General features: G+C 48.4%; 1 protein-coding gene across 6 annotated transcripts in view; it reads right to left on the reverse strand.

Moving 5' to 3' along the window:
- INSC (INSC spindle orientation adaptor protein) overlaps positions 1-23,254 on the reverse strand; it is a 279,978-nt gene that overhangs the window by 90,892 nt on the left and 165,832 nt on the right. For all 6 annotated transcript variants that reach the window (XM_069738644.1, XM_069738642.1, XM_069738641.1 and 3 more), the window contains one exon: positions 1,540-1,665. In XM_069738644.1, the coding sequence (XP_069594745.1) occupies positions 1,540-1,665 (126 nt within the window). The remainder of the gene's footprint in view (positions 1-1,539; positions 1,666-23,254) is intronic.

Raw genomic sequence — 23,254 nt, forward strand, 5'->3', positions numbered from 1 at the left:
CCTGCCAGCGGACTGCACAGCCCTAATTACTGCCAGCAGACTGCACAGCCCTAATCACTGCCTGCAGACTGCACAGCCCCAATCCCTGCCTGCAGACTGCACAGCCCTAATCCCTGCCTGCAAACTGCACAGCCCTAATCCCTGCCTGCACACTGCACAGCCCTAATCCCTGACTGCAGACTGCACAGCCCCAATCCCTGCCTGCAGACTGCACAGCCCTAATCCCTGCCTACAGACTGCACAGCCCAAATCCCTGCCTGCAGACTGCACAGCCTTAATCCCTGCCTACAGACTGCACAGCCCTAATCCCTGCCTGCAGACTGTACAGCCCCAATCCCTGCCTGCAGACTGCACAGCCCTAATCCCTGCCTACAGACTGCACAGCCCAAATCCCTGCCTGCAGACTGCACAGCCTTAATCCCTGCCTGCAGACTGGATTCTGTCATTCTCCCTGCACCTGCGACTCTCTCTCCTTCCTTAGGATAAATGTAGATTGTATGTAATACTAATTAGCCTTTAGAAGGGCTGTTAGTATGATGGCTCAGCTTCAGCACCAGTATTTATACTACAGGCCTCTGATTCCTTACTGTGTACTCACAGGCCTAGACAAACACTCTCTCCCTCCAATACGAAGTGTCACAGAGCTGTACAATAGTGTCAGAGACGATATGGGTAGCACCTGTCCTTTCATAACCCCTGATGATTTCACATGGCCAGCCAATCACAGTAATGCCACAACCAAGATGAATATGCATTACAGTGTCATGCAGGTAATTCCTGCATGCTTATTGGCTTGGTAACAGGTGCCAGACATGCAGGGTGGGGATTCGAGGTTTACATTGAGCTTTGCCCAATGCTCGCCGAGTAACGAGCACATCAGAGCGCCGTGATACTCTAGTGATAACTGAGCACAGAGCGTGTTCACTCATCTCTAATTGGTACATATATGACTTTAACAGGAAGGTGGAAAAAATGATGGGGGTTACAGTGCCATATCCATGCTCTAAACCAAGCATGGGGAACCGCAGGCTCACCGGCCGATACGGCCCTCCATGACCTTTTATTGGGCCCTGGTCAGATTTCCGTGGACCAAAGAACTTGAGTCAGCTGCTGTATGTTGATGTTCCAGTGCCAGCGTAAGGACTTTGTGGGGGCAGTTATAGCGCTCAATTTATAAAACCCACGAAAGGCTGGCATAAAAATCTAAATGGCCCTTGGCAGAAAAAAAGATTCCCCACCCCAGCTCTAAACTATAGAAAAGGCAATTGGGGGCCAGGGAACCAGTGTGGGCTCAGCTGGTGCCAGTTTACACCACTACATCTCCCACATCTGAGTACCCCCAGCGTTATCCAGGAGGAGACTGGGGGCAGTAAGACACTTTAACCAGTTGTCATCTGTATTTAATGTTGTATTACCTCCAGATAAGCACCGCCAAGGCAGAGGCTGCTCCCACTCTTCATCTATGTATCGCCTAATCTGCATAAATAACCAACTAGACAGGAATCAATCCACAGAGACACCTCCCCAGAAGATCCCTACCTTCTCCAGCTGATGGATCCCCTCCTCCACGGAACAAATGGATGCCAGCGTCCTCAGGGCAGATGGGTACAAGCACTTACAATTATCTTGTCGACAGATTTTAAAGAGAGCAACAACCGCTCCCTCCTGAGTATGAAAAACAGACATAAAGACACAGTAAACAGAAAGTAAAACAGACAGCGGCATAATACAATCACTATATTATCATGTACAAGAATTTAACTACCGTAATACTGCCCCTATGTACAAGAATATAACTACTATAATACTGCCCCTATGTACAAGAATATAACTACTATAATACTGCTCCTATGTACAAGAATATAACTACTATAATATTGCTCCTATGTACAAGAATATAACTACTATAATACTGCCCCTATGTACAGAATATAACTACTATAATACTGCCCCATGTACAAGAATATAACTACTATAATATTGCTCCTATATACAAGAATATAACTACTATAATACTGCCCCTATGTACAAGAATATAACTACTATAATACTGCTCCTATGTACAAGAATATAACTACTATAATACTGCCCCTATGTACAAGAATATAACTACTATAATACTGCCCCCTATGTACAAGAATATAACTACTATAATACTGCTCCTATGTACAAGAATATAACTACTATAATACTGCTCCCTATGTACAAGAATATAACTGCTATAATACTGCTCCTATGTACAAGAATATAACTACTATAATACTGCTCCTATGTACAAGAATATAACTACTATAATACTGCTCCTATGTACAAGAATATAACTACTATAATACTGCTCCCTATGTACAAGAATATAACTACTATAATACTGCTCCTATGTACAAGAATATAACTACTATAATACTGCCCCATGTACAAGAATATAACTACTATAATACTGCTCCTATGTACAAGAATATAACTACTATAATACTGCCCCTATGTACAAGAATATAACTACTATAATACTGCTCCCTATGTACAAGAATATAACTACTATAATACTGCCCCTATGTACAAGAATATAACTACTATAATACTGCCCCTATGTACAAGAATATAACTACTATAATACTGCCCCTATGTACAAGAATATAACTACTATAATACTGCTCCTATGTACAAGAATATAACTACTATTATACTGCTCCTATATACAAGAATATAACTACTATAATATTGCTCCTATGTACAAGAATATAACTACTATAATACTGCCCCTATGTACAAGAATATAACTACTATAATACTGCCCCTATGTGCAAGAATATAACTACTATAATACTGCCCCTATGTACAAGAATATAACTACTATAATACTGCCCCATGTACAAGAATATAACTACTATAATACTGCTCCTATGTACAAGAATATAACCACTATAATACTGCCCCTATGTACAAGAATATAACTACTATAATACTGCTCCCTATGTACAAGAATATAACTACTATAATACTGCCCCTATGTACAAGAATATAACTACTATAATACTGCCCCTATGTACAAGAATATAACTACTATAATACTGCCCCTATGTACAAGAATATAACTACTATAATACTGCCCCTATGTACAAGAATATAACTACTATAATACTGCCCCTATGTAAAAGAATTTAACTACCGTACTACTGCCCTTATGTGCAAGAATATAACTACTATAATACTGCCCCTATGTAAAAGAATTTAACTACCGTAATACTGCCCCTATGTACAACAATATAACTACTATAATACTGCTCCTATGTACAGGAATATAACTACTATAATACTGCCCCTATGTACAACAATATAACTACTATAATACTGCTCCTATGTACAGGAATATAACTACTATAATACTGCTCCTATGTACAAGAATATAACTACTATAATACTGCCCCTATGTACAAGAATATAACTACTATAATACTGCCCCTATGTACAAGAATATAACTACTATAATACTGCTCCTATGTACAAGGATATAACTACTATAATACTGCTCCTATGTACAAGAATATAACTACTATAATACTGCCCCTATGTACAAGAATATAACTACTATAATACTGCCCCTATGTACAAGAATATAACTACTATAATACTGCCCCTATGTACAAGAATATAACTACTATAATACTGCCCCTATGTACAAGAATTTAACTACCGTAATACTGCCCCTATGTACAGGAATATAACTACTATAATACTGCTCCTATGTACAAGAATATAACTACTATAATACTGCTCCTATGTACAAGAATATAACTACTATAATACTGCTCCTATGTACAAGAATATAACTACTATAATACTGCTCCCATGTACAAGAATATAACTACTATAATACTGCTCCTATGTACAAGAATATAACTACTATAATACTGCCCCTATGTAAAAGAATTTAACAACCGTAATACTGCCCTTATGTGCAAGAATATAACTACTATAATACTGCCCCTATGTAAAAGAATTTAACTACCGTAATACTGCCCCTATGTACAACAATATAACTACTATAATACTGCTCCTATGTACAGGAATATAACTACTATAATACTGCTCCTATGTACAAGAATATAACTACTATAATACTGCTCCTATGTACAAGAATATAACTACTATAATACTGCTCCTATGTACAAGAATATAACTACTATAATACTGCTCCTATGTGCAGGAATATAACTACTATAATACTGCCCCTATGTACAAGAATATAACTACTATAATACTGCTCCTATGTACAAGAATATAACTACTATAATACTGCTCCTATGTGCAGGAATATAACTACTGTAATACTGCCCCTATGTACAAGAATATAACTACTATAATACTGCCCCTATGTACAAGAATATAACTACTATAGTACTGCTCCTATGTACAAGAATATAACTACTATAATACTGCTCCTATGTACAAGAATATAACTACTATAATACTGCTCCTATGTACAAGAATATAACTACTATAATACTGCCCCTATGTACAAGGATATAACTACTATAATACTGCCCCTATGTACAAGAATATAACTACTATAATACTGCTCCTATGTACAAGAATATAACTACTATAATACTGCTCCTATGTACAAGGATATAATGGATTTTGCTGTGTTTACTCCCTAGATCTGGTGATTTTGTGCCTTTTATTACGGGGTCACTCTGCTCTTTTGGGTGCAATTATTTTACTCCTATAAGAACAGTTTATCAGCTTTTCTTCTGCCAGACTTGTAAGGATAGGAGAAGAAATAAGCGGACTGTTCGGACGACCTCCGACGCTGTAGACGATTTCTCGGCGTCTGATGTGAGGATAATACGAATTATTTGGTGACTTTTAGCATTTATAAATATCATGTTAATTAAAACTGATGAAAAGTCAAAAAGGGAAACGTGTAAAATTTAATTCTTCACTGTAACGAGACGTCGCTGCCTAATTATCCCGCAGATCTTATGCACTGCGCTAATTGTCAATATTAATAAACAGAAGGATGAAATATAAACTACTGACGTGATAAAGGCTGCAAAAATGAGACTCCAGACTAAGGAGTCACCGGCACAGACAGGAGGTGTATAGAGGGGAGCGAGGAGTCACCTGCACAGACACAAGGTGCATAGAGAGGAGCGAGGAGTCACCTGCACAGACACAAGGTGCATAGAGAGGAGTGAGGAGTCACCTGCACAGACACAAGGTGCATAGAGGACAGTGAGGAGTCACCTGCACAGACACAAGGTGCATAGAGAGGAGCGAGGAGTCACCTGCACAGACACAAGGGGCATAGAGAGGAGCGAGGAGTCACCTGCACAGACACAAGGGGCATAGAGAGGAGTGAGGAGTCACCTGCACAGACACAAGGTGCATAGAGGACAGTGAGGAGTCACCTGCACAGACACAAGGTGCATAGAGAGGAGCGAGGAGTCACCTGCACAGACACAAGGGGCATAGAGAGGAGCGAGGAGTCACCTGCACAGACACAAGGGGCATAGAGAGGAGCGAGGAGTCACCTGCACAGACACAAGGGGCATAGAGAGGAGCGAGGAGTCACCTGCACAGACACAAGGGGCATAGAGAGGAGCTAGGAGTCACCTGGACAGACACAAGGTGCATAGAGAGGAGCGAGGAGTCACCTGCACAGACACAAGGGGCATAGAGAGGAGCGAGGAGTCACCTGCACAGACACAAGGGGCATAGAGAGGAGTGAGGAGTCACCTGCACAGACACAAGGGGCATAGAGAGGAGTGAGGAGTCACCTGGACAGACACAAGGTGCATAGAGAGGAGTGAGGAGTCACCTGCACAGACACAAGGGGCATAGAGAGGAGTGAGGAGTCACCTGCACAGACACAAGGGGCATAGAGAGGAGTGAGGAGTCACCTGCACAGACACAAGGTGCATATAGGAGTGAGGAGTCACCTGCACAGACAGGAGGTGTATAGAGGGGAGTGAGGAGTCACCTGCACAGACACAAGGTGCATAGAGGAGTGAGGAGTCACCTGCACAGACACAAGGTGCATAGAGGACAGTGAGGAGTCACCTGCACAGACACAAGGTGCATAGAGGACAGTGAGGAGTCACCTGCACAGACACAAGGGGCATAGAGAGGAGCGAGGAGTCACCTGCACAGACACAAGGTGCATAGAGGACAGTGAGGAGTCACCTGCACAGACACAAGGTGCATAGAGGACAGTGAGGAGTCACCTGCACAGACACAAGGTGCATAGAGGACAGTGAGGAGTCACCTGCACAGACACAAGGTGCATAGAGGAGTGAGGAGTCACCTGCACAGACAGGAGGTGTATAGAGGGGAGTGAGGAGTCACCTGCACAGACACAAGGTGCATAGAGGAGTGAGGAGTCACCTGCACAGACACAAGGTGCATAGAGGACAGTGAGGAGTCACCTGCACAGACACAAGGTGCATAGAGGACAGTGAGGAGTCACCTGCACAGACACAAGGGGCATAGAGAGGAGCGAGGAGTCACCTGCACAGACACAAGGTGCATAGAGGACAGTGAGGAGTCACCTGCACAGACACAAGGTGCATAGAGGACAGTGAGGAGTCACCTGCACAGACACAAGGTGCATAGAGGACAGTGAGGAGTCACCTGCACAGACACAAGGTGCATAGTGAGGAGCGAAGAGTCACCTGCACAGACACAAGGTGCATAGAGGACAGTGAGGAGTCACCTGCACAGACACAAGGTGCATAGAGAGGAGTGAGGAGTCACCTGCACAGACACAAGGGGCATAGAGAGGAGTGAGGAGTCACCTGCACAGACAGGAGGTGTATAGAGGGGAGTGAGGAGTCACCTGCACAGACACAAGGTGCATAGAGAGGAGTGAGGAGTCACCTGCACAGACACAAGGTGCATAGAGGACAGTGAGGAGTCACCTGCACAGACACAAGGTGCATAGAGGACAGTGAGGAGTCACCTGCACAGACACAAGGTGCATAGGGAGGAGTGAGGAGTCACCTGCACAGACACAAGGGGCATAGAGAGGAGTGAGGAGTCACCTGCACAGACACAAGGGGCATAGAGAGGAGCGAGGAGTCACCTGCACAGACACAAGGGGCATAGAGAGGAGCTAGGAGTCACCTGGACAGACACAAGGTGCATAGAGAGGAGCGAGGAGTCACCTGCACAGACACAAGGGGCATAGAGAGGAGCGAGGAGTCACCTGCACAGACACAAGGGGCATAGAGAGGAGTGAGGAGTCACCTGCACAGACACAAGGGGCATAGAGAGGAGTGAGGAGTCACCTGGACAGACACAAGGTGCATAGAGAGGAGTGAGGAGTCACCTGCACAGACACAAGGGGCATAGAGAGGAGTGAGGAGTCACCTGCACAGACACAAGGGGCATAGAGAGGAGTGAGGAGTCACCTGCACAGACACAAGGTGCATATAGGAGTGAGGAGTCACCTGCACAGACACAAGGTGCATAGAGAGGAGTGAGGAGTCACCTGCACAGACACAAGGTGCATAGAGGACAGTGAGGAGTCACCTGCACAGACACAAGGTGCATAGAGAGGAGTGAGGAGTCACCTGCACAGACACAAGGTGCATAGAGAGGAGTGAGGAGTCACCTGCACAGACACAAGGGGCATAGAGAGGAGTGAGGAGTCACCTGCACAGACAGGAGGTGTATAGAGGGGAGTGAGGAGTCACCTGCACAGACACAAGGTGCATAGAGAGGAGTGAGGAGTCACCTGCACAGACACAAGGTGCATAGAGGACAGTGAGGAGTCACCTGCACAGACACAAGGTGCATAGAGGACAGTGAGGAGTCACCTGCACAGACACAAGGTGCATAGAGAGGTGTGAGGAGTCACCTGCACAGACACAAGGGGCATAGAGAGGAGTGAGGAGTCACCTGCACAGACAGGAGGTGTATAGAGGGGAGTGAGGAGTCACCTGCACAGACACAAGGTGCATAGAGGACAGTGAGGAGTCACCTGCACAGACACAAGGTGCATAGAGGACAGTGAGGAGTCACCTGCACAGACACAAGGTGCATAGAGAGGAGTGAGGAGTCACCTGCACAGACACAAGGGGCATAGAGAGGAGTGAGGAGTCACCTGCACAGACACAAGGTACATACATGGCCTTGTGGGAATTTGTAACTTTTGTTCTTATGCTGGGATTCTTATAATAATTTGGTGCAAGCTGTCGTACAAAGCACCAAGTGTAATAAATGTGACCTGTGAACACAGAGATCCCGATATAACCTGGGTAATGCCAGGCAGCAGACAGCTGATGCTTGGGATCCCCCTGTTGCCGCAGCCCTGGTCAGCCCCTGCGATGGCCGCACCTTAATGTTCTGTTTCCACCTTCCGGTGTCCGTGCAGCGGAACACAGAGGATAGTTGGCATCGCCGGACTAACGTTGTGCTCACCAGCGACTTCTGGATTCACAAATCAATGCAAATAAATTGTTTTCCAGACAAATTTGCAAGGCAAACACCGAAGCTTCGCCGCCCTAGGGCTGTTTGCCGGATCCTCCGCGCCATTCGCAGCACGGATCAGACCTCGCCTCCTGATGCTTTTGGAAGTTTTCAAAGGCCGCGAATGAGTCAGAGAAAAGTTGGACTGAATCTGCTTTCGGGCCAGTTCACACGACCGTATAGATAATCACGTCACAGTTTCATCCAGTAAAGTGTGAGGCTGCTGCTCTCATCCATGCACCATCCGTTTATTACAGCAGCCAATCACTCACTTACAGCTTCTGATTTATTATTATTATTATTTATTTATATAGCACCATTGATTCCATGGTGCTCTACATGAGAAAGGAGTTACATACAGGGTTATAGATATCATTTACAGTAAGCAGGTTTACAGTGACAGACTGGTACAGAGGGGAGAGGACCCTGTCCTTGCGGACTTATATTCTATGGGAAAGTGGGGAAGAGGCAGAAGGTCGGGGCGAGGCGGCGGCTCTGGCGAGGCGGCGGCTCTGGCGATGGCGAGGCGGCGGCTCTGGCAGCGGTGGCTTGGTTATTGCAGGCTGTAGGCTTTCCTGAAGAGATGGGTTTTCAGGTTCCGTCTGAAGGAGCCGAGGGTGGTCGATAGTCGGACTATTGAGGCATGGAATTCCAGAGGATAGGGGATATTCGGGAGAAATCTTGGAGGTGGTTGTGTAAGGAACAAATAAGTGTGGAGGAGAGTAGGAGGTCTTGGGAGAATCGGAGATTACGTGAGGGAAGATATTGGGAGATTAGTTCAGAGATATAGGGAGGGGACAGGTTGTGGACGGCTTTGTAGGTCAGTGTTAGTAGTTTGAACTAGATTCGTTGGGGAATTGGGAGCCAGTGGAGGGATTTGCAGAGGGGAGGAGAGAGGTGGATTAGCCGAGCAGCAGAGTTGAGGACAGACTGGAGTGGTGCAAGAGAGTTAGCGGGGAGGCCACAGAGGAGGGTGTTGCAGTAGTCGAGGCGGGAGATGATGAGGGCATGCACAAGAGTTTTGGTAGATTGTGGGCTGAGGAAGGAACGGATTCTGGCAATATTTTTGAGCTGGAGGCGACAGGAGGTGGCAAGAGTTTGGACGTGAGGTTTGAAGGACAGGGCAGAGTCGAGAGTTACCCCGAGGCAGCGGATTTCAGGTGCGGGAGACAGCGTGATGCCGTTTACAATAATAGATAGGTCAGATAGGGGGGATACGTGAGGTGGGGGAAAGATGATGAGTTCGGTTTTGTCCACATTGAGTTTTAGGAAGCGAGAGGTGAAGAAGGAGGATATGGCTGACAGACACTTCGGGATTCTGGACAGCAGAGAGGTGACATCTGGGCCAGAGAGGTAGATCGGAGTGTCGTCCACATACAGGTGGTACTGGAAGCCATGGGATTTTATGAGTTGTCCTAGGACAAGGGTATAGATAAAAAAAAAGTAGGGGCCCCAGGACAGAGCCCTGAGGGACTCCAACAGAGAGAGGGCGGGATGAGGAGCTAGTGTGGGAGTGGGAAACGCTAAATGTGCGGTCGGAAAGGTATGAGGCAATCCAGGACAGGGCAAGGTCTTTGATGCCAAGAGAAGAATCTGTAGTAGGAGGCAGTGGTCGACTGTGTCGAAAGCAGAGGACAGGTCAACAAGGAGGATGGAGAACTGTCTGTTAGCTTTGGCTGTGAGTAATTAGTAATTTTTGTCAGGGCAGTTTCGGTGGAGTGATGGGGGCGGAAGCCAGATTGGAGGTTGTCAAGGAGAGAGTTAGATGAGAGGTGGGAGGAAAATTGGGCATGGACATGCTGCTCAAGGAGTTTTGAAGCAAACGGGAGCAGTGATATGGGGCAATAGCTGGGCATAGCAGTTGGGTCAAGGTTGGTTTTTATGAGGATGGATGTGATGGTGGCATGTTTGAAGGCAGAGCGGAAGGTACCAGAAGATAGCAATAGGTTGAAGAGATGGGTTAGGGCTGGAATGAGCATGTTAGTGAGGTTGGGGAGCAGGTGGGAGGGGATGGGGTCAAGTGCACAGGTGGTGAGGTGCGATTTGGAGAAGAGGTTAGTAAGCCCTCCTTCAGTGATGTTGGAGAGGGAGATTATTAGGGAAGGGCAGAGGTCTGGTATACGGAGTGGTTGGGGTGGTGTAACAGTAAAGGTTTGCCTTGTTTGGTCGATCTTGTTTTTGAAGTAGGTGGCAAAGTCCTCGGAGGAGATGAGGGGAGTTGGAGGTGGCAGTGGTGGGCGGAGGAGGGAGGTAAATGTGCTGAATAGTTGTTTTGGGTTGTAGGATAGTGAAGATACAAGGTTTGTGAAATAGGTCTGTTTAGCGGAGGTGAGGGCTGATTTGAAGTCAAATGTAGCTTGTTTGAAAGCGGTGAAGTCGTCTGGCAGGCGTGTTTTCTTCCAACACCGCTCCGTGACCCTGGATGCTTGTCGAAGTTTTTTTGTGAGATTGTTATGCCAGGGTTGCCTATTGGTTCGTCGCACTGTGCCATGCATGAGAGGGGCGACTGAGTCTATGGCTGATGTGAGGGTGGAGTTATAGAAAGCGGTGGCGCTGTCCGTGTCGTGGAGTGAAGATATGGAGGACAGGGGTAGGAGAGAGTCTGAGAGTCTATGAATGTCTAGATGTGTGAGGTTTCTGCGAGGATGTGGTAGTGGCTGGACATGGGGTGCAGGTGAGGAGGACAAGGATGAGGTGAGTAGATGGTGGTCAGATAGGGGGAAGGGAGAGGTTGTGAGATTAGATAAGGAACAGAGGCGGGTTAAGATGAGGTCTAGTGTATGTCCGTCTGTGTGGGTGGCTGTGGAGGACCACTGAGTGAGTCCAAAGGATGAAGTAAGGGCCAGTAGCTTGGAGGCTGCTGGCTGGCGGGTGTCAGTAGGGATATTAAAGTCACCCATTATGATGGTGGGGATGTCGGCAGAGTGAAAGTGAAGGAGCCAGGTGGAGAATTGGTCGATGAAGGCAGTGGCTGAGCCCGGTGCTGGTATGGCAGCCATTTGGAGATTAGAGGGAGAGTAGATACGGACAGAGTGAACCTCGAAAGAAGGGAGGATAAGGGAGGGTGGGGGTTGGATAGGGTTGAAGGAACAGTTTTTAGAAAGAAGGAAACCCACTTCTCCACCATGTCTGTTGCCATAGCTCAGTGCTGCAGGCGAGGCCGTGTCAGGGGGCGTCAGCCATGTCTCAGTGAGGGCCAGGAAGGGAAGGTTTCGGGAAGTAGAGAGATCGTGGATCACATGGAGCTTGTTGCAGACAGAGTGGCCATTCCAAAGTGCCCCAGTGAGAGGAAGCAGGGGGTGGGGGTCAGTGGCACAGGTTTTAAGTGTGACGGGTTGCGATAGTTTCCCATAGTGTGAGAAGGATAGGGGTGAGGATTAGTGATGAATGAGGCGGGGGGGTGGGGGGTTATCAGGATTGGGGGATGTGTCGCCAGCGGTGAGAATAAGCAGGTGGGTGAAGGAGAGTGATAGGCTGATATTATATTTTGGTGGTAGAGGTCTGAGGTTAGAGAGCAGGTCTGCAGATGAAGCGAGGTGGGGGGTAAGAGAGGGGGAGATAGTTATGTGGTTTGAGGGTGTGAGGGTATGGGGTTAGTGGAGGAGAGAGGATTAGTGGAGAAAAAACAGTGGGGGAAATGTGAGTATGGTTAAAGAGCAGGGGAGAAAAAGAAAGGCAAGTAAACTTAGAAGACAGTGTTTAGTCTTACCGTCTGGACGATTTCTGGTATATTTCACATGATGCACTTCAAATGATGTCACTTCTGACTGAAGTCAGATCTGACCTGCTCCATGCAACTTATACCATTCAAATGACCAAGAAATGAGGCCAGGTGAGAGGAGAGGGAGGGGAGGAAGGAGGACAGTCCACAGCAGGGACAATTAGCAGATTCCAGTTAATACAACATTTGACAACCAAAGATGAAGACAGAGGCAGGATAAGATCAAAGATGGGGCTTGGTGTGAGGAGCACAGACATGTCAATATGCAGTCGGAGAATTTTTCAGAATTATACAGGAATTGAAGTCAGGGACAAAGAAGCAGCGCAGCACTGAGAACAGAGGGAGAGAAGAACATGGGATTCAGGGGTGCAGTGGGTATTCCAGGATAGGGGATAGTTCAGACGTACCACTGAGAACAGAGGGAGAGAATAACATGGGATTCAGGGGTGCAGTGGGTATTCCAGGATAGGGGATAGTTCAGACGTAGCACTGAGAACAGAGGGAGAGAAGAACATGGGATTCAGGGGTGCAGTGGGTATTCCAGGATAGGGGATAGTTCAGACGTAGCACTTAGAACAGAGGGAGAGAAGAACATGGGATTCAGGGGTGCAGAGGGTATTCCAGGATAGGGGATAGTTCAGACGTACCACTGAGAACAGAGGGAGAGAAGAACATGGGATTCAGGGGTGCAGTGGGTATTCCAGGATAGGGGATAGTTCAGACGTACCACTGAGAACAGAGGGAGAGAAGAACATGGGATTCAGGGGTGCAGAGGGTATTCCAGGATAGGGGATAGTTCAGACGTACCACTGAGAACAGAGGGAGAGAAGAACATGGGATTCAGGGGTGCAGTGGGTATTCCAGGATAGGGGATAGTTCAGACGCAGCACTGAGAACAGAGGGAGAGAATAACATGGGATTCAGGGGTGCAGAGGGTATTCCAGGATAGGGGATAGTTCAGACGTACCACTGAGAACAGAGGGAGAGAATAACATGGGATTCAGGGGTGCAGTGGGTATTCCAGGATAGGGGATAGTTCAGACGTACCACTGAGAATAGAGGGAGAGAAGAACATGGGATTCAGGGGTGCAGTGGGTATTCCAGGATAGGGGATAGTTCAGATGTACCACTGAGAACAGAGGGAGAGAAGAACATGGGATTCAGGGGTGCAGTGGGAATTCCAGGATAGGGGATAGTTCAGACGCAGCACTGAGAACAGAGGGAGAGAAGAACATGGGATTCAGGGGTGCAGTGGGTATTCCAGGATAGGGGATAGTTCAGACGTACCACTGAGAACAGAGGGAGAGAAGAACATGGGATTCAGGGGTGCAGTGGGTATTCCAGGATAGGGGATAGTTCAGACGTACCACTGAGAACAGAGGGAGAGAAGAACATGGGATTCAGGGGTGCAGTGGGTATTCCAGGATAGGAGATAGTTCAGACGCAGCACTGAGAACAGAGGGAGAGAATAACATGGGATTCAGGGGTGCAGAGGGTATTCCAGGATAGGGGATAGTTCAGACGTACCACTGAGAACAGAGGGAGAGAAGAACATGGGATTCAGGGGTGCAGTGGGTATTCCAGGATAGGGGATAGTTCAGACGTACCACTGAGAACAGAGGGAGAGAAGAACATGGGATTCAGGGGTGCAGTGGGTATTCCAGGATAGGGGATAGTTCAGACGTACCACTGAGAACAGAGGGAGAGAAGAACATGGGATTCAGGGGTGCAGTGGGTATTCCAGGATAGGGGATAGTTCAGACGTACCACTGAGAACAGAGGGAGAGAATAACATGGGATTCAGGGGTGCAGAGGGTATTCCAGGATAGGGGATAGTTCAGACGTAGCACTGAGAACAGAGGGAGAGAAGAACATGGGATTCAGGGGTGCAGTGGGTATTCCAGGATAGGGGATAGTTCAGACGTACCACTTAGAACAGAGGGAGAGAATAACATGGGATTCAGGGGTGCAGTGGGTATTCCAGGATAGGGGATAGTTCAGACGCAGCACTGAGAACAGAGGGAGAGAAGAACATGGGATTCAGGGGTGCAGTGGGTATTCCAGGATAGGGGATAGTTCAGATGCAGCACTGAGAACAGAGGGAGAGAATAACATGGGATTCAGGGGTGCAGTGGGTATTCCAGGATAGGGGATAGTTCAGACGCAGCACTGAGAACAGAGGGAGAGAATAACATGGGATTCAGGGGTGCAGTGGGTATTCCAGGATAGGGGATAGTTCAGACGCAGCACTGAGAACAGAGGGAGAGAAGAACATGGGATTCAGGGGTGCAGTGGGTATTCCAGGATAGGGGATAGTTCAGACGCAGCACTGAGAACAGAGGGAGAGAAGAACATGGGATTCAGGGGTGCAGTGGGTATTCCAGGATAGGGGATAGTTCAGATGTAGCACTGAGAACAGAGGGAGAGAATAACATGGGATTCAGGGGTGCAGTGGGTATTCCAGGATAGGGGATAGTTCAGATGTAGCACTGAGAACAGAGGGAGAGAAGAACATGGGATTCAGGGGTGCAGTGGGTATTCCAGGATAGGGGATAGTTCAGACGCAGCACTGAGAACAGAGGGAGAGAAGAACATGGGATTCAGGGGTGCAGTGGGTATTCCAGGATAGGGGATAGTTCAGACGTAGCACTTAGAACAGAGGGAGAGAAGAACATGGGATTCAGGGGTGCAGTGGGTATTCCAGGATAGGGGATAGTTCAGACGTAGCACTTAGAACAGAGGGAGAGAAGAACATGGGATTCAGGGGTGCAGTGGGTATTCCAGGATAGGGGATAGTTCAGATGTACCACTGAGAACAGAGGGAGAGAAGAACATGGGATTCAGGGGTGCAGTGGGTATTCCAGGATAGGGGATAGTTCAGACGTAGCACTTAGAACAGAGGGAGAGAAGAACATGGGATTCAGGGGTGCAGTGGGTATTCCAGGATAGGGGATAGTTCAGATGTACCACTGAGAACAGAGGGAGAGAAGAACATGGGATTCAGGGGTGCAGTGGGTATTCCAGGATAGGGGATAGTTCAGACGCAGCACTGAGAACAGAGGGAGAGAAGAACATGGGATTCAGGGGTGCAGTGGGTATTCCAGGATAGGGGATAGTTCAGATGTACCACTGAGAACAGAGGGAGAGAATAACATGGGATTAAGGGGTGCAGTGGGTATTCCAGGATAGGGGATAGTTCAGACGTAGCACTTAGAACAGAGGGAGAGAAGAACATGGGATTCAGGGGTGCAGTGGGTATTCCAGGATAGGGGATAGTTCAGACGTACCACTGAGAACAGAGGGAGAGAAGAACATGGGATTCAGGGGTGCAGTGGGTATTCCAGGATAGGGGATAGGTCAGACGCAGCACTGAGAACAGAGGGAGAGAAGAACATGGGATTCAGGGGTGCAGTGGGTATTCCAGGATAGGGGATAGTTCAGATGTAGCACTGAGAACAGAGGGAGAGAATAACATGGGATTCAGGGGTGCAGAGGGTATTCCAGGATAGGGGATAGTTCAGACGTACCACTGAGAACAGAGGGAGAGAATAACATGGGATTCAGGGGTGCAGAGGGTATTCCAGGATAGGGGATAGTTCAGATGTAGCACTGAGAACAGAGGGAGAGAATAACATGGGATTCAGGGGTGCAGTGGGTATTCCAGGATAGGGGATAGTTCAGATGTAGCACTGAGAACAGAGGGAGAGAAGAACATGGGATTCAGGGGTGCAGAGGGTATTCCAGGATAGGGGATAGTTCAGACGTACCACTGAGAACAGAGGGAGAGAATAACATGGGATTCAGGGGTGCAGTGGGTATTCCAGGATAGGGGATAGTTCAGATGTAGCACTGAGAACAGAGGGAGAGAAGAACATGGGATTCAGGGGTGCAGTGGGTATTCCAGGATAGGGGATAGTTCAGATGTAGCACTGAGAACAGAGGGAGAGAAGAACATGGGATTCAGGGGTGCAGTGGGTATTCTAGGATAGGGGATAGTTCAGACGCAGCACTGAGAACAGAGGGAGAGAATAACATGGGATTCAGGGGTGCAGTGGGTATTCCAGGATAGGGGATAGTTCAGACGTACCACTGAGAACAGAGGGAGAGAAGAACATGGGATTCAGGGGTGCAGTGGGTATTCCAGGATAGGGGATAGTTCAGACGTACCACTTAGAACAGAGGGAGAGAAGAACATGGGATTCAGGGATGCAGTGGGTATTCCAGGATAGGGGATAGTTCAGACGTACCACTGAGAACAGAGGGAGAGAAGAACATGGGATTCAGGGGTGCAGAGGGTATTCCAGGATAGGGGATAGTTCAGACGTAGCACTTAGAACAGAGGGAGAGAAGAACATGGGATTCAGGGGTGCAGTGGGTATTCCAGGATAGGGGATAGTTCAGACGTAGCACTGAGAACAGAGGGAGAGAAGAACATGGGATTCAGGGGTGCAGTGGGTATTCCAGGATAGGGGATAGTTCAGACGCAGCACTGAGAACAGAGGGAGAGAAGAACATGGGATTCAGGGGTGCAGTGGGTATTCCAGGATAGGGGATAGTTCAGACGTACCACTTAGAACAGAGGGAGAGAATAACATGGGATTCAGGGGTGCAGTGGGTATTCCAGGATAGGGGATAGTTCAGACGTAGCACTTAGAACAGAGGGAGAGAAGAACATGGGATTCAGGAGTGCAGTGGGTATTCCAGGATAGGGGATAGTTCAGACGTACCACTGAGAACAGAGGGAGAGAAGAACATGGGATTCAGGGGTGCAGTGGGTATTCCAGGATAGGGGATAGTTCAGACGCAGCACTGAGAACAGAGGGAGAGAATAACATGGGATTCAGGGGTGCAGAGGGTATTCCAGGATAGGGGATAGTTCAGATGTACCACTGAGAACAGAGGGAGAGAAGAACATGGGATTCAGGGGTGCAGTGGGTATTCCAGGATAGGGGATAGTTCAGACGCAGCACTGAGAACAGAGGGAGAGAAGAACATGGGATTCAGGGGTGCAGTGGGTATTCCAGGATAGGGGATAGTTCAGACGTAGCACTTAGAACAGAGGGAGAGAATAACATGGGATTCAGGGGTGCAGTGGGTATTCCAGGATAGGGGATAGTTCAGATGTAGCACTGAGAACAGAGGGAGAGAATAACATGGGATTCAGGGGTGCAGTGGGTATTCCAGGATAGGGGATAGTTCAGATGTACCACTTAGAACAGAGGGAGAGAAGAACATGGGATTCAGGGGTGCAGTGGGTATTCCAGGATAGGGGATAGTTCAGACGTACCACTGAGAACAGAGGGAGAGAATAACATGGGATTCAGGGGTGCAGTGGGTATTCCAGGATAGGGGATAGTTCAGACGTAGCACTTAGAACAGAGGGAGAGAATAACATGGGATTCAGGGGTGCAGTGGGTATTCCAGGATAGGGGATAGTTCAGATGTAGCACTGAGAACAGAGGGAGAGAAGAACATGGGATTCAGGGGTGCAGTGGGTATTCCAGGATAGGGGATAGTTCAGATGTACCACTGAGAACAGAGGGAGAGAAGAACATGGGATTCAGGGGTGCAGTGGGTATTCCAGGATAGGGGATAGTTCAGACGTACCACTGAGAACAGAGGGAGAGAAGAACATGGGATTCAGGGGTGCAGTGGGTATTCCAGGATAGGGGATAGTTCAGATGTAGCACTTAGAACAGAGGGAGAGAATAACATGGGATGATTCAGGGGTGCAGAGGGTATTCCAGGATAGGGGATAGTTCAGACGTAGCACTTAGAACAGAGGGAGAGAAGAACATGGGATTCAGGGGTGCAGTGGGTATTCCAGGATAGGGGATAGTTCAGATGTACCACTGAGAACAGAGGGAGAGAAGAACATGGGATTCAGGGGTGCAGTGGGTATTCCAGGATAGGGGATAGTTCAGACGTAGCACTTAGAACAGAGGGAGAGAAGAACATGGGATTCAGGGGTGCAGTGGGTATTCCAGGATGGGGGATAGTTCAGATGTACCACTGAGAACAGAGGGAGAGAAGAACATGGGATTCAGGGGTGCAGAGGGTATTCCAGGATAGGGGATAGTTCAGACGTAGCACTTAGAACAGAGGGAGAGAAGAACATGGGATTCAGGGGTGCAGTGGGTATTCCAGGATAGGGGATAGTTCAGACGTACCACTGAGAACAGAGGGAGAGAAGAACATGGGATTCAGGGGTGCAGTGGGTATTCCAGGATAGGGGATAGTTCAGATGTACCACTGAGAACAGAGGGAGAGAAGAACATGGGATTCAGGGGTGCAGTGGGTATTCCAGGATAGGGGATAGTTCAGACGTACCACTGAGAACAGAGGGAGAGAAGAACATGGGATTCAGGGGTGCAGTGGGTATTCCAGGATAGGGGATAGTTCAGATGTAGCACTGAGAACAGAGGGAGAGAAGAACATGGGATTCAGGGGTGCAGTGGGTATTCCAGGATAGGGGATAGTTCAGACGTAGCACTGAGAACAGAGGGAGAGAAGAACATGGGATTCAGGGGTGCAGTGGGTATTCCAGGATAGGGGATAGTTCAGATGTACCACTGAGAACAGAGGGAGAGAAGAACATGGGATTCAGGGGTGCAGTGGGTATTCCAGGATAGGGGATAGTTCAGACGCAGCACTGAGAACAGAGGGAGAGAATAACATGGGATTCAGGGGTGCAGTGGGTATTCCAGGATAGGGGATAGTTCAGACGCAGCACTGAGAACAGAGGGAGAGAATAACATGGGATTCAGGGGTGCAGTGGGTATTCCAGGATAGGGGATAGTTCAGACGTACCACTGAGAACAGAGGGAGAGAAGAACATGGGATTCAGGGGTGCAGTGGGTATTCCAGGATAGGGGATAGTTCAGACGCAGCACTGAGAACAGAGGGAGAGAATAACATGGGATTCAGGGGTGCAGTGGGTATTCCAGGATAGGGGATAGTTCAGACGTACCACTGAGAACAGAGGGAGAGAAGAACATGGGATTCAGGGGTGCAGTGGGTATTCCAGGATAGGGGATAGTTCAGACGCAGCACTGAGAACAGAGGGAGAGAAGAACATGGGATTCAGGGGTGCAGAGGGTATTCCAGGATAGGGGATAGTTCAGATGTACCACTGAGAACAGAGGGAGAGAAGAACATGGGATTCAGGGGTGCAGTGGGTATTCCAGGATAGGGGATAGTTCAGACGTACCACTGAGAACAGAGGGAGAGAAGAACATGGGATTCAGGGGTGCAGTGGGTATTCCAGGATAGGGGATAGTTCAGATGTACCACTGAGAACAGAGGGAGAGAAGAACATGGGATTCAGGGGTGCAGTGGGTATTCCAGGATAGGGGATAGTTCAGACGCAGCACTGAGAACAGAGGGAGAGAAGAACATGGGATTCAGGGGTGCAGTGGGTATTCCAGGATAGGGGATAGTTCAGACGTAGCACTTAGAACAGAGGGAGAGAATAACATGGGATTCAGGGGTGCAGTGGGTATTCCAGGATAGGGGATAGTTCAGATGTAGCACTGAGAACAGAGGGAGAGAATAACATGGGATTCAGGGGTGCAGTGGGTATTCCAGGATAGGGGATAGTTCAGATGTACCACTGAGAACAGAGGGAGAGAAGAACATGGGATTCAGGGGTGCAGTGGGTATTCCAGGATAGGGGATAGTTCAGACGTACCACTGAGAACAGAGGGAGAGAATAACATGGGATTCAGGGGTGCAGTGGGTATTCCAGGATAGGGGATAGTTCAGACGTAGCACTTAGAACAGAGGGAGAGAATAACATTGGATTCAGGGGTGCAGTGGGTATTCCAGGATAGGGGATAGTTCAGACGTACCACTGAGAACAGAGGGAGAGAATAACATGGGATTCAGGGGTGCAGTGGGTATTCCAGGATAGGGGATAGTTCAGACGTACCACTGAGAACAGAGGGAGAGAATAACATGGGATTCAGGGGTGCAGTGGGTATTCCAGGATAGGGGATAGTTCAGACGTAGCACTTAGAACAGAGGGAGAGAATAACATGGGATTCAGGGGTGCAGTGGGTATTCCAGGATAGGGGATAGTTCAGATGTAGCACTGAGAACAGAGGGAGAGAAGAACATGGGATTCAGGGGTGCAGTGGGTATTCCAGGATAGGGGATAGTTCAGATGTACCACTGAGAACAGAGGGAGAGAAGAACATGGGATTCAGGGGTGCAGTGGGTATTCCAGGATAGGGGATAGTTCAGATGTAGCACTTAGAACAGAGGGAGAGAATAACATGGGATTCAGGGGTGCAGAGGGTATTCCAGGATAGGGGATAGTTCAGACGTAGCACTTAGAACAGAGGGAGAGAAGAACATGGGATTCAGGGGTGCAGTGGGTATTCCAGGATAGGGGATAGTTCAGATGTACCACTGAGAACAGAGGGAGAGAAGAACATGGGATTCAGGGGTGCAGTGGGTATTCCAGGATAGGGGATAGTTCAGACGTAGCACTTAGAACAGAGGGAGAGAATAACATGGGATTCAGGGGTGCAGTGGGTATTCCAGGATAGGGGATAGTTCAGACGTAGCACTTAGAACAGAGGGAGAGAAGAACATGGGATTCAGGGGTGCAGTGGGTATTCCAGGATAGGGGATAGTTCAGATGTACCACTGAGAACAGAGGGAGAGAAGAACATGGGATTCAGGGGTGCAGAGGGTATTCCAGGATAGGGGATAGTTCAGACGTAGCACTTAGAACAGAGGGAGAGAAGAACATGGGATTCAGGGGTGCAGTGGGTATTCCAGGATAGGGGATAGTTCAGACGTACCACTGAGAACAGAGGGAGAGAAGAACATGGGATTCAGGGGTGCAGTGGGTATTCCAGGATAGGGGATAGTTCAGATGTACCACTGAGAACAGAGGGAGAGAAGAACATGGGATTCAGGGGTGCAGTGGGTATTCCAGGATAGGGGATAGTTCAGACGTACCACTGAGAACAGAGGGAGAGAAGAACATGGGATTCAGGGGTGCAGTGGGTATTCCAGGATAGGGGATAGTTCAGATGTAGCACTGAGAACAGAGGGAGAGAAGAACATGGGATTCAGGGGTGCAGTGGGTATTCCAGGATAGGGGATAGTTCAGACGTAGCACTGAGAACAGAGGGAGAGAAGAACATGGGATTCAGGGGTGCAGTGGGTATTCCAGGATAGGGGATAGTTCAGACGCAGCACTGAGAACAGAGGGAGAGAATAACATGGGATTCAGGGGTGCAGTGGGTATTCCAGGATAGGGGATAGTTCAGATGTAGCACTGAGAACAGAGGGAGAGAAGAACATGGGATTCAGGGGTGCAGTGGGTATTCCAGGATAGGGGATAGTTCAGACGTAGCACTTAGAACAGAGGGAGAGAAGAACATGGGATTCAGGGGTGCAGAGGGTATTCCAGGATAGGGGATAGTTCAGACGTACCACTGAGAACAGAGGGAGAGAAGAACATGGGATTCAGGGGTGCAGTGGGTATTCCAGGATAGGGGATAGTTCAGACGTACCACTGAGAACAGAGGGAGAGAAGAACATGGGATTCAGGGGTGCAGAGGGTATTCCAGGATAGGGGATAGTTCAGACGTACCACTGAGAACAGAGGGAGAGAAGAACATGGGATTCAGGGGTGCAGTGGGTATTCCAGGATAGGGGATAGTTCAGACGCAGCACTGAGAACAGAGGGAGAGAATAACATGGGATTCAGGGGTGCAGAGGGTATTCCAGGATAGGGGATAGTTCAGACGTACCACTGAGAACAGAGGGAGAGAATAACATGGGATTCAGGGGTGCAGTGGGTATTCCAGGATAGGGGATAGTTCAGACGTACCACTGAGAATAGAGGGAGAGAAGAACATGGGATTCAGGGGTGCAGTGGGTATTCCAGGATAGGGGATAGTTCAGACGTACCACTGAGAACAGAGGGAGAGAAGAACATGGGATTCAGGGGTGCAGTGGGAATTCCAGGATAGGGGATAGTTCAGACGCAGCACTGAGAACAGAGGGAGAGAAGAACATGGGATTCAGGGGTGCAGTGGGTATTCCAGGATAGGGGATAGTTCAGACGTACCACTGAGAACAGAGGGAGAGAAGAACATGGGATTCAGGGGTGCAGTGGGTATTCCAGGATAGGGGATAGTTCAGACGTACCACTGAGAACAGAGGGAGAGAAGAACATGGGATTCAGGGGTGCAGTGGGTATTCCAGGATAGGAGATAGTTCAGACGCAGCACTGAGAACAGAGGGAGAGAATAACATGGGATTCAGGGGTGCAGAGGGTATTCCAGGATAGGGGATAGTTCAGACGTACCACTGAGAACAGAGGGAGAGAAGAACATGGGATTCAGGGGTGCAGTGGGTATTCCAGGATAGGGGATAGTTCAGACGTACCACTGAGAACAGAGGGAGAGAAGAACATGGGATTCAGGGGTGCAGTGGGTATTCCAGGATAGGGGATAGTTCAGACGTACCACTGAGAACAGAGGGAGAGAAGAACATGGGATTCAGGGGTGCAGTGGGTATTCCAGGATAGGGGATAGTTCAGACGTACCACTGAGAACAGAGGGAGAGAATAACATGGGATTCAGGGGTGCAGAGGGTATTCCAGGATAGGGGATAGTTCAGACGTAGCACTGAGAACAGAGGGAGAGAAGAACATGGGATTCAGGGGTGCAGTGGGTATTCCAGGATAGGGGATAGTTCAGACGTACCACTTAGAACAGAGGGAGAGAATAACATGGGATTCAGGGGTGCAGTGGGTATTCCAGGATAGGGGATAGTTCAGACGCAGCACTGAGAACAGAGGGAGAGAAGAACATGGGATTCAGGGGTGCAGTGGGTATTCCAGGATAGGGGATAGTTCAGATGTAGCACTGAGAACAGAGGGAGAGAATAACATGGGATTCAGGGGTGCAGTGGGTATTCCAGGATAGGGGATAGTTCAGATGTAGCACTGAGAACAGAGGGAGAGAAGAACATGGGATTCAGGGGTGCAGTGGGTATTCCAGGATAGGGGATAGTTCAGACGCAGCACTGAGAACA

This window comes from Ranitomeya imitator, chromosome 9 (genome assembly GCF_032444005.1).
Source record: "Ranitomeya imitator isolate aRanImi1 chromosome 9, aRanImi1.pri, whole genome shotgun sequence".
NCBI lineage: Eukaryota > Metazoa > Chordata > Amphibia > Anura > Dendrobatidae > Ranitomeya > Ranitomeya imitator.